Source organism: Pelobates fuscus, chromosome 8 (genome assembly GCF_036172605.1).
Source record: "Pelobates fuscus isolate aPelFus1 chromosome 8, aPelFus1.pri, whole genome shotgun sequence".
Taxonomy (NCBI): Eukaryota; Metazoa; Chordata; class Amphibia; order Anura; family Pelobatidae; genus Pelobates; species Pelobates fuscus.
The window spans coordinates 159,998,024-160,010,175 of record NC_086324.1 but is presented as its reverse complement, the minus strand read 5'-3'; the positions used below and the strand labels follow the sequence as shown (position 1 = coordinate 160,010,175).

Here is a 12,152-nt window from a genome sequence, read left to right as displayed (position 1 = left end):
CAGTCGGCGAGGGAGCACTGATCCTCCTGTTCAACTCCCTCGCGCGCTGCATAGTGATGACGTCATATTCCAGCATCGGCATCACTGTGGTGCGCGCGAGGGAGCTGAACAGGAGGATCAGTGCTCCGTCGCCGCCCGGAAAGTACCTGCTGCTAGCCTGGGGGGCCCTGAGGTGAGGACTAGAGGCTGGCAAGGCATTTGCCAGGGGGATTGGGGGGGTGGCTTTCCCCCCCCCCCAGAAAGTGCCGCCCAACGCAAATGCCTTGTTTGCCTCGCGGTAAACACACGCCTGCTTGTAGCCCTATAACTTGCAAAAAAAAGATGTAAACACTGGGTGTGTTTAACCCTTTAAGGACCAAACTTCTGGAATAAAAGGGAATCATGATATGTCACACATGCCATGTGTCCTTAAGGGGTTAAATTCAGGACAAACTTTTGAATCTATTTAGCAGTTTTTTTTCATTAGCTTTTATAGATAAGTAAAAGATATTTCAAATAATTAAAAAAAAAATTTCAATTTTTATTTCAATTTTTGACTTTTTTATTTTAATTTTTTTTTTTTTTTTGCTGTGCACAAGATAATACAGAGGTTCATAATGCCACGACAGCATAAGCAAACAGTGATAACAATGTAGAGCGTTTTATATGGCATGGGAAAGTGGCACAGTTTTTAAGGATATCAATACACAGGCTAGTCGTGCTTGTTTAAATAGAAGTCACAGGAGTAAAGATATATGCAGGTATAGAACAAGTAACGATAAAGATCTCGCTTAGAATGTTTGTTTGCACGGTACCAAGATTAACAAGCAAGATTAGGATTATTAAGGCATACACATAGTTTGTTCAATCCGTTTAGTTGTATTAGTGAAGTTAGTGAGCTCATTATAAACGGTGCATAACATACAAGCTTTTGCAGGCTAGTCTCGCTTATCTGTCAGGGTACTAATACGGAGTCTGCACTTGGCTTCCTGACAGCAGGCATGTGAAAAGGAAGGGAAATCCTAGTTAAAGTAGGTTAGGTGAGAGACAAATCTGCAAGGCAGTATGGCATGGCTAGTGTTCGAAAAGGACCGAGGAAATCGGGGCCATCACCCCATTGCGCAAGGGGACCCCCATGTTGCAGCCAGACAGGATAGCAGGGCGGTGGCTGTCCACCCTACTCACCACCTGGGTAGGCTTGACTAGGCCTCGGTCACGGAGCTCCGTTTTCTCCCCAAAAGGGGCCAAGAATCAGGTCACTGACTGATCTCCAGTGCTAGCCGTGTCTCGGCGCCAGAAATTGCCTGGAAATTGCAGGAGCTAGCGTACCATGCGTCTACTCTGCTTGGCGGTCTGGCCCCGCACCCACACCATATTTTTTTTTTTAAGTAAATTATATGACATGATACAAATAATGGGATGTAAAGAAAGCCCTTCTTGTTCTGAAAAATATATATATAATTTGTATGGGAACCGTAAATTAGAGAGAGGAAAATTTACAGCTAAACACAAACACCTCAAGTGTTAAAACAGTCCTGGTCCTTAACGTACAACATTCCGGTCCTGAAGGGGTTAAACACAATTTGAGAGAGTGGGATCAGTCTTGTTTAACTTGTCGGCTACAGTTATCCAAAGTATTTTGACTGAAACTCTTCATGTTGTGTCTGTTGTCATTTTTTGTATTGAAATCAAGGACAAATGGTGCTTCCCACCTCATCTGTTTTTTGTTTTGTTTTTTTTCCTCTCTTTTTCTTAAGTGAATGAAGCAAGGTACATGTTTATAATGCATCAAATGGGTAAAGAATCAGTTTTTCTTTGTATAACTGATTTGTACGCATGCAGGCATCACTGGCAGACCTCAAAAACAAAGGAACAGAGTTATCTCCTGTAGGAGCAATGACTACATATGTGTAGACAACAGTGTTGCTAGTTAGAGGCTTCTCATGAATCAAGGCAGAATGCTGAAAATCTAATACTGGTGTTGGCAGCATCTTAATGGGGTATGAGACTTGGAAATGGGGAAGCCAAAACCACTATCTATTTAAAGTAATTACTGAATGTACACCAGTATTTGCAGTGGATCTCGGTAAATGAGTGAATACAAATATCCCCCTAAAATTCAAAACTAATCCCCGGTAAAAGGTTCCATCCTACTAGCCGGGATCCCCACCTCTCTTTGCTGGAACCTCAGATCCCTGTTATAAGACAGCCTGACCTCTGTGGGCCTGCTGAGCCTGATGGAGCTGTAAAGGTACAATTTGGACAAGTCCCAGGTAAGTGGAGCCTTATGCATATGTGTAGGTAAAGCACAGAGTCCGTCTGAGACATCAAGAATTGGTATAGCATTACCACCATGAGTAATGACCAGGCACCGGGGGGTAGGCCCAACGATGGGTTATAGAATGGGCATGATGGTTGGTAGTCAGAGGTCTGAACAGACTTCTCTACCGTAAAATTGAGATAAGGTAGCATTTTCAAACAAATCTTGAAGGTGATTTGCAAAGACCTGGTTTGAAACTAGATAATATCCCTTAGGAAATCAGTGAGCGCTCTATTTGATTTAGCAGTATGAAATACCCAACTATGGCTTGTTTATCCTACTTGGAGTATGTCCCTGATTTTAACATTCCTGCTTCTGTGCCTGTCTTCCATAGTATCCAGGCGATGGTTGCAAATATGTTTGCACTCGTTGAAGTTCTGCAGTTAGGGTCTTAATAGAGGTGTATTGTTTGTTAAGGCCTTGAGAATCTTATTCCATTGACCTGACACGAATATTGTGTTCATTTTTATTTTCCACACTAAGGCAAGGTCTGCTGCTAATAGCTGGCGTATATTGTGGAGGAGAGCCTGAATATCTCCATTAGTGGAAGGCAGCTCATTGGAGGACGAGTGATGCAGTACCACAGTGGTTCGAATATCATCCAGAGCCTGTTTCTCGGTGGAGGCCGAAAATGCGTCACCATTTTATTTTGGTAGGCCGGAGAAAAAGATCTGCAATATCTTGAGGCACCGGGTTGATTTGCGGGTCCCTGGCGTCTGGACCTATGCGGTTGGAAACTCTGCCCCCACCTGTGTAGTTGTCATTAGATTTACAGAAGGACATGGAAGTCAAACAGGTGAGCAATAGGACTCTTTATATAATACAAATGAATTGGCGTCAATGCAGTTTGGCAGGTACTGCGGCGGCAGCTTCTCTCAAAAGGGAAACTCCGGAAACCATAACAACTTTATCGCAATGTCCACTGACTATGGAGAATCCCATAGAACACGGATAACGTGTTGCGATGAGCGAGACCATGAATTAACCCCACAGCAATCACTAGTGACAGGCGCTGGGATTGGACAAATGTTGACAGCATTTTATTACCGGTAACATCAGATTTCCCATAAGACAAAGCAGGACCTTCTACATATCATTGTATCTTTGGATGGTGCTGGAATATCAACAAACATGGAGGGTAAACCATATACTATACCCATAGCTGTAGTACATCTGCAACTCCTATGATGCTCAGCGAATATTAAAGGTCACAGGGGCGGTAGTCCAGCTACAGCTATAGGTGTAGCATATGGTTAACCAAAAATTGTTTCTATTCGGATATTCTATGTAGTCACCTAATGCTCTTGATATCTTTATTATCTGCCCTTAGAAATGGGCATCCGAAAACCCCCCATGAATAAAGCATTGCAAATAAACCCAACATCTATTTAAAGCCATAGTACTCAGGCAAATAGCTTACCCTTTGCCAAAATGACCTTTTGCTGTGTGATTGGCTGAAACCTGGCTTTAAGAACTACCAGGGATAGGCAACCTTCGGCACTCCAAATTTTGTGGACTACATCCCCCATAATGCTCTTACACCCATACTGCTGGCAAAGCATCATGGGAGGTGTAGTCCAAAACCTCTGGAGTGCCGAAGGTTGTCTATGCTTGATACTTGACAATCAGACGAGAAGAGGTAGTCTGATTTGTTGTTTTGAATGTATAGAGCCCCCATTATTTTAATAACTCAATCCACTGCTCAGAGTATGGGGTACTCAGGTGTTTTGTCATTCTAAAGACAATCTAAATACATGCAAAGCATCAAGGGAGTTGTAGTTCTACAATATCTGGGGATCTAGCTGTTGGCACCCCTGGTAGGGGATATGCCCCATCTGCAGCATATAAAGTGGGGGTGAAGGAAGTATTCAATCCTCTCAGGAGTTATATACCCACAGTAACACCATATTACTTAACCCTTGCACTGCTGAGGGGCTTTTAACTACTTGCTGCTGCCTATCAGTGAGAAAAAAGACTCACGTGCAAAAAGCAGGTTTGTTTAACATGTGAATTTACCTCCAACCGAATTAGTTTTAGTTTTTCCTGGATCCTTGTTGACATTTGCTGTTTGGTAAATATGCAGATTCTTTGTTTTATAAAGGATTCAGATTAGGTGTAGGGGATGGGGCTTTGAATAGACTAAATATGTATAATCCTGACCAAATATGAGACTGGCTAATCTGGGTTAATATGGAAAATAGAAGATTCTCACTTTAGTAAATAGACCCCAGAGAGTTTAGTGGGCGTGGTCAGAGAGTTTTGGAATCTTGAACCAGGTTGTGCTTAAAACCCTGGACGTGGTTATCTTGAGCCCCGCCCACCGGCTTCTGGGTTGAGCTGCAGACCCCCAGCACAAAGACTTGTCTTGCAGGACATCATGAACTTCATCCGGCCAGCCATCCTGAGGAGTGTCATCTGCAGCACCAGGGGCCCTCCTGTCAGGGCCACACTGACCCCTGGGGGGCCCTTTGCCTTCTACAGCTCTGGTGAGTGTGGCTCTCCCCATGAATGATGCCCAGCATCCTTTATTGATTATCCCTGAATTAACTGCATTGCCCAGGAAAGGGTTAATCCAGAACTCCTATAAAAGTAATAATAATAGTCCCTATGCAGCTATGGCCTTTTCACAGACAGGAATTGCTTGTCAGTATTTTCAACAGTTGGGCTGCCTGAGTTTACTGCCTCACTCTTCACTACAATCCCCATCATCCTCAGTCAGGCATAGGCTGCATGAAGACCGAGGGGATGGTAGACTAGCCGTGGCTGGAAGATGGGGGAGGGTCTGTGTTACCACTCAGGACTAATCTTGGCACCCCAGAACTAAACTTCCTTAGCTCCTCAGACGAGTCTAAATTTGGGATTTTCATTTATTTTTATAACTGTATGAATATATTTCTCTATAAAGTGGTTAAATATTGCAACAGCCCCTTAAAGTAGCATACAGTGTCTGCTCTTGGCTCACAGCATCTTGTAAAGGGTTAACATGTGTTAGACTTATCTATAGAGGCTGAACACCCAGTGCACTGTCATTATGGGGGGGGGGGGAGACACACCCCCTGCTGGGACATAGTACATTGAGGACTACCCAGTGCTGCTGTCTGGGTGTACTATGTATTTATATATTAATATTACCCCAGTGTAAGCCATTCATTACAGGGCTCTCAGGAGTTAGGCTGTATTACTTGCTAATTAGTAGCATCTGATTTGGCCAGGGGCCTCTCAATCCAATTATGAATGAAATATACTAATTGCTAGCATGGGAACCTACTCTGTGTGTAAATAAAGCCTCTATTTATTGAGCTGCTGATGTGTACAGTGCTGTACTCCTAGATGTATAGTGCTGGCACATGTTCCATGTGCAGATTCCTGTAGAAATATTACTGCCTCCTTACAAAGTTATTCACTAAAGAAAAAATATAAATAAGTTGTGAATTTCACATGTAAGGCCAGAGTAGCCAAACTAGAATCATCGCTGACTTGGGGAATTTTTCCAGTTCGGCTATCTTGGCCTTAAATTTGAAATTCATTGTATATTCCTGACAATTCTTACTTCAGTGAATAACCCTATTAATGATTCTTACTAAATACAATCTGCCTTTGGATTCTATATATGTTACTGACGTTGTAAGATGTGAGGGTTATTTAGTATGTTTTAGGTTAAAAAACATTCTTTCAATCTCCAGGTCAGCAATGTTTTAAAACTCTGCTATTTTGCCTAAATATTGAAATTCTCTCAGAATCCATGACACCCCAAACTTCAATGAATGACCCGGTTTTAGTTAAACGTCATCCCTTGCTATTTATGTATTAAATTTAAATGCGCTATGGAATATGCAGGCGCTATATAAATACCCGGTATAATAATAATAATTCTGTACACTATCCCTTCTACCATGTCTATGCAGTGTATATGCATGTATCACATTTCTCCCCACCCCCATAAATGAATGAATACATTCAAATTCCATCACATTCTTCTGGCTTCCTCCAGCTAACTGGAAGGACCCTCCTGGTAAGGGGGTGGGGGTGGATTTTCTCTCAAATCTAGAAAAACTCAGGTCCTGTAATGAAATCCACTCGTTGCAATGTTCTTGTCTTTTTCAAAACGTTTCAGTGACCCACACCCTTTACCCACATTATTTCATAACTTCTCTTAATGTCGGTGCACCCTATGCGCACACACACATTTATTTCGCAAAAAATTGCACCCATAGTCATCTGTTTGCCACCCATCCCCCGTCACATACATCCACACATACCCTAACCAAGCATTCTGTATTAGTTGTGCTGCAGGCTGTTCGGTTTGTTACTACTCAATATTCCCCCTAGTCTGGACACCCAGTTTGAGATCGAAGTGAATTATCTCCTAACATTCCGCAAAATCTTCCCAATATTCAGGGTTTTTTTTCACCCTCATTAAAATTTAAATATACTAAATAACTTCAGGCTAAAATATCTAATCTGGATAAATTCTCCAACTTCCCTATAGGGACAGATTGGCTGATTTTATCCTGAATTTTATTATTCTTCAGATTTTGGTCTGGTATGTTTTGCAGTTTAGTAAATAACGTTAATGATCCCTTTTAATGTCCCACGTCTACACAGAAGGCAGAAGAAATTTTATATTGATTTTTGGATGGGAAATTCCTGGCAAAAACAATACAACCACCAATCCTAAATCATTCTGAGTGCGTAATCCGAATACATTTTCAAAAATGGAAGTAGATACTTGGGATAGTCTTCCAGTGGTGGTGGTAGTAAGCGCTAAAACCCATAAAGGACCTGGCATAGTATCGTGGGATTCTACTGCAACTAGCAGACTGCTTGTTGGCCACCTCCTGCCGTAAAGGAATTACATTTTTGGGGTGCACGTAAAGCGGTCTTGAATAACTGCCTTAGTAAAATTGGTGTTAGATGGCATTACGAAATCCTGCCATTTAGCTAGTTACCCACAATGGGTGCTGGAGTACTGCCATCACAAATGTCCAATCCTAATTCCAGTTAGCCCGATGTCTTAACAATGTTAGACATTAGGGATTAAGTCAATCCTACCGACCGTTTCTGAGAAATGGCATTCCCTCAATTTCCCAGTTTTGTTTTCAAACTTTTAATTGACTTCGTCCTCAAATCTCTCTTTTTGGATTCTCGTTTCGAGTTGCAGTTAATTCCTAAAACTTAACCTTGGCACCCTACTCTAAATTATCTCTCCATCTGTTGTTAGTGGTGGCCGGAGCACAGGAGCGTACTCTCGTCGCCGTGAAGCCTGATGGGGTGCAGAGGAGATTGGTCGGTGAAATCATCAAACGCTTTGAGCAACGCGGGTTTAAATTAGTGGGCTTGAAAATGCTGCAGGTAGGTCACAAGCTGTCTGTCCTGACATCATTAAATGTCCAAATGATTGGCTGGCTGAATAAACATTCAATGCTAAAACATAATATTCTTTATCAAAATCAGTCTACTGGAGTAGAGTTTATATTTTATTTATTTTTTGCAAATGAGACTATATTTTAGGTGATGATGGGAATAGTTTTTATCTTATGCCCCATCTTTCTGAAAGTTGTATAAAGCAGTCAGAACTGTCCACTACTTGTGACAGTCATTCGCTAAAATAGAACTATTGGTTGACCTCAGATTGATGATTGATTTACATGTACCAAGCTTAGTTATTCGTTATTTTTATTGCTCTATTATCCTGATGGCGAGATCAGAATATTACCGTATTTATCGGCGTTTAACACGCACCTCATTTTAAGAAGGGAATTTCCCCCCCTCCCATAGTGTTCCCCCACCCACATCCCATAGTGTTCCCCCCCCTTTCCATAGTATTCTCCCCCCCCCCCCCCCAAAGCGTTCTCCCCCCTCCAGTAGTGCACTTTCCCTCCCCTTGTCCCATAATTACTTACCTGTCTTGAAGCGTGGGCCAGCTTCACAGCGCGCACCGCGGTACAGGAACTTAAATTTCAGGTTCCGGTTTCCGGCGGGACTGAAAGGAAGTGTGCGCACTTCCTTTCAGTCCCGCCGGAAACCGGAACCTGAAATTGAAGTTCCAGTACCGCGGTGCGCGCTGAACACCGGCCCACACTTCAAGACAGGTAAGTAAACCTTCACATTCGCTCCATAAGACGCACAGACATTTCCCCTCACTTTTGAGGGGGAAAAAAGTGCGTCTTATGGAGCGAAAAATATGTATATCGGCGTATAACACGCACACATCATTTGCCCCTTATTTTCAGGGAGAAAAAGTGCGTGTTATACGCCAATAAATACGGTAATTATGATTCTCCCAACCTTTAAAAATGGAATGCTGGGACTCTTCTGATTGGAGGTGCAGGTATCCAGGCTCCCCACAAACAAAGCCTAAAATAGGAATGATACTGCACTCTCAAAACAAATTGTGAAAATATAAGAATATAAATAGAAAATATTTTTTTTTGTAGATAATTGTTTATATTCTTACATCTTCACGAAGTGATGGTGAGGTATTGCACTCTTGTTGGAAAAAGTAACGTAAAACAATTTGACATTTTATCACTTTTATCCAACTCTGTGGCAATATACACGTGAGTAAAGATCTGGTTAATATAACCTTTCCGCAATATGTTTTTGGAGAGCGGTATCATTATTTAGTTTTGCTCCTTACTTTTAACATAGAAAACGTCAAACTTTGGCTAGATTTTAATTACTTTGTGTTTTCATTGTATTACGTTTTAAAGAAGACAATGCTGTAATAATAATATAGTTTAATTTTCAAATGGCTGATGAGGTAGACAAGGCACCTGGAAATTAAGCAATATTCTGGTTATCTCGTGTAAAAAAAAAGAAATGTACACGACAAACCTGTTGAATATATAAATGTATATATTTATAATGCTGATATTTTGGTTTCATTCACAAAACCATATATACGTAGCAGTTCATAAAGATTTGATCTCGAATATTCTTGAATACCTGCTTAAAGCTCTAACACAAGAAGCTGTCTAAATAATGAACTCTTATTTTTTTCAGGCTTCTGAATCAACCCTCGCTGACCATTACCACGATCTTCGCAGGAAGCCATTCTATCCGTCCCTCATCCGATACATGGCTTCTGGTCCCGTAGTTGCCATGGTAAGTGTCTTTCGCCTATGACAAAATGTTAAATATATTAGAGACTTGGACCACAACCTCTCTGTGTATTACATTTTAATGGTGTTTATGTATCTGTTTTCTAAATTAGAACTCCAGGAGCCTATGGTAAGTACGAAAGTTTGATATTCTGTTCCCATTGACTATCCGCAACCGCCCATCATTGCAGCTTCCTAAACTAACGCTCTGCGCTCCGTCATGTGGTTGTTGTAAAATGGCAGGTTTTGGGGATATCCTCTTGGTTCTCTGTGTCACTGTTATTTGTTGATGCAATGCAGCTGCTATAAGTTGTTTTTTGTTTTGTTTTTACACCTTGATTAAAGGTATAGACCACTATGAATGAATTGCCTCTCCACCCAGCATGTGTGTGTATATTGAACGATCTTCTTGCTACACAGGTCTGGGAGGGCCACAATGTTGTGCGATCCTCCCGTTTTATGGTCGGAGACACAGACTCAGCCCAGGCCAAGCCAGGAACAGTCCGCGGGGACTTCAGTGTTCACATCAGCAGGTAAAGCTTCTGGGGCAGAGGAATTCTGGGTGCTGGAGGTTACAGACGTTCACCTCAGAAAACTAAAATTTAGTTTCAAAATAGCTAAACTAAAAACATAGCTGACTTAGACAATTTTTTTTTTTGTTTTGTTTTTTTTTTTAAATGTATCTAGTTTGGCCTGAAATTTTAAAGTTCACTTTTTGAATTCACACTTTCATGAATAACCCTGACAAATGTCCTCCTTTCCAATGTGTGTACTCTCCCCCTTATCCCAACCTCCCCTTCTTTTGTTTATTTTTCTTTTCTACTACTCAAATTTCTTCACCAACATCCACGTCACCCCCTTTCTTTCTTAATTGTTAAGTGTGGAACATCATGTCTCAATCACCCCTGACCTTTCCCTCCTTCTCCAGGAATGTAGTCCATGCCAGCGATTCTGTGGAAGTGGCTGAGCGGGAAATTAGCCTCTGGTTTCACAGTGCCGAACTGGTAAACTGGGAGAACTCCGACCAAAGTGACTTATATCAAGGTTGATGCTGCTCAATGGCCCATCAGTCATTTCGACCTCAAGAGACTCGCACACTGAAGGGCTCATACAATCTATAGCTCCATCTGAACTGTACGGACGTCTGGCTTCTACAACAACCAGGGACCTCAGGGGCAGCGTGGGAACCATGTATAGGGTCCTAACTATATGGTACCACAACGCTGCCAAGACTGCCTTTATTTGTACACACAACCCTCTCTGTGAGAGTAACCGCAACATTTATCAACACTGCGTCCTTTTAGGTTGATGTCCATTCTTCACTCAGGGATGGGGGCATGAAGAATATGTTTACCGTGATAATGCAGAGCCAGCTTAAAGCCAAGAGTGTGATCTTTGTTTGAGGCACTGCAGAAGTTGTGTTATCATTATAGTACAATTTGTGTGCATTTTAATTGCATCATCTTCAGTCACAATCTGGCCCTTTTGGTATTGGGCTTTAACAGATTAAATCACTGGGCTGGTATTCCCAGCCTGACTAATGGTATAACTGTTTAATAAACGTGTTCCTCTTTATAAAAATAGACTTGTTACAGTATCCTGTTTACGTGATCACCGTCGGGGATCTATTTAAAGAGGGCTTTTTTTCCATCGCACAGTCTTTTGTTCTTGGGAAGAAGTAATGCTCGGCGATCTTGCCTTATTTGTCTCAACGTTAAGGTATCACTTCTCTTGTTTACCCTCTTTAAATTACTCTTTAAATTTACCCTTTTAAATAAAAAGTAGCAAAAAGTTACATGCACAGCTGCTATAGAACTACAATTCCCATGATCCTCTGACAGCCATAACCGTAGAGAATCTAGCATTCAGACTTTGTTGCTTTAGGGGAGTTTTACATTTTATGTGAATTACATATTTAAAGGTAACCTAAAATCTGGGCCCCTCCCTGGCACCCCAATATCCAGGATTTACACTCCCCAAATACCAATAGAAGTTCCATCCAACCTGGACAGCAATGATGGGCAGAGAGCGCTGGGGTAAAACGCCCACGCCAGATCAATCCAGGTTGGTTGTAACTGATATTTATAACACAAAGTACATTCTAAATCATTATCTGTAGAGAGAGCATTCTCTAGGTGGCAATAGGTTTCAGCAGCTGTCTGACAAAACTATTCCTGTACTAAAAGTTAAAAAAACATAGTGATCGGAAACATGAGCAGGAACATTAATGCATTGCTGAATTTTGGTGCTGCTAAAATTACTGTCAATTTTCAAATTCACAAGCAAAGTGCACCCCCAAAATCTTTGACGTTTTCCAATGCTATTTAAAACATCTGTCTCCAGATAAAAAATATGTGGATGTGGACATATTCATTTGGTGAATCATCAAAATACTCTATTGGTGGGTCCCACACAAATTTTAACAGGTATGATAAATATGCTGAGCTGTATATATCCATCGACTGGTGTGTCATCTGTTAGAAACTCTGTTACAATTTCAATATTTTTCTGTACACATCTGACTTGGATGTCTAAGGTAAGTGGTAGGATAGGTCTACCGGTATACCGTATGAATGCTGGGATTGCAGTGAATCAAATTCCAAGATTAAATGGCTTAAATGGACACATTGTGAATAGGAATTGTTTTATTTTAGGAGTGCAAGCAAGTAATGCAGCTAAGACCACCACATATAATACAAGATGCTTCAATCTATCCGACGTTTAAGAAGAACACATCAAGCACAATAACC

At 41.4% G+C, this 12,152-nt stretch overlaps 1 protein-coding gene across 1 annotated transcript; it reads left to right on the top strand.

The window, feature by feature from the left end:
- The first annotated feature begins 4,594 nt into the window (after positions 1-4,594).
- Positions 4,595-10,985, top strand: NME4 (NME/NM23 nucleoside diphosphate kinase 4). Its single transcript, XM_063428978.1, has 5 exons — positions 4,595-4,785; positions 7,521-7,651; positions 9,305-9,406; positions 9,823-9,935; positions 10,331-10,985. The coding sequence occupies exons 1-5, from the start codon at positions 4,677-4,679 to the stop codon at positions 10,449-10,451; spliced, it is 576 nt and encodes a 191-aa protein (XP_063285048.1). The 5' UTR covers positions 4,595-4,676; the 3' UTR covers positions 10,452-10,985.
- The last annotated feature ends 1,167 nt before the right edge of the window (positions 10,986-12,152 follow it).

Excerpts from the sequence above, each read along its gene's own strand:
- NME4 (XM_063428978.1), top strand. The coding sequence starts at position 4,677 with ATGAACTTCATCCGGCCAGCCATCCTGAGGAGTGTCATCTGCAGCACC. Across the intron at positions 4,786-7,520 it reads CTTTGCCTTCTACAGCTCTG|TGGTGGCCGGAGCACAGGAG; the intron begins GTGAGTGTGGCT and ends ATCTGTTGTTAG. Across the intron at positions 7,652-9,304 it reads TGGGCTTGAAAATGCTGCAG|GCTTCTGAATCAACCCTCGC; the intron begins GTAGGTCACAAG and ends TATTTTTTTCAG.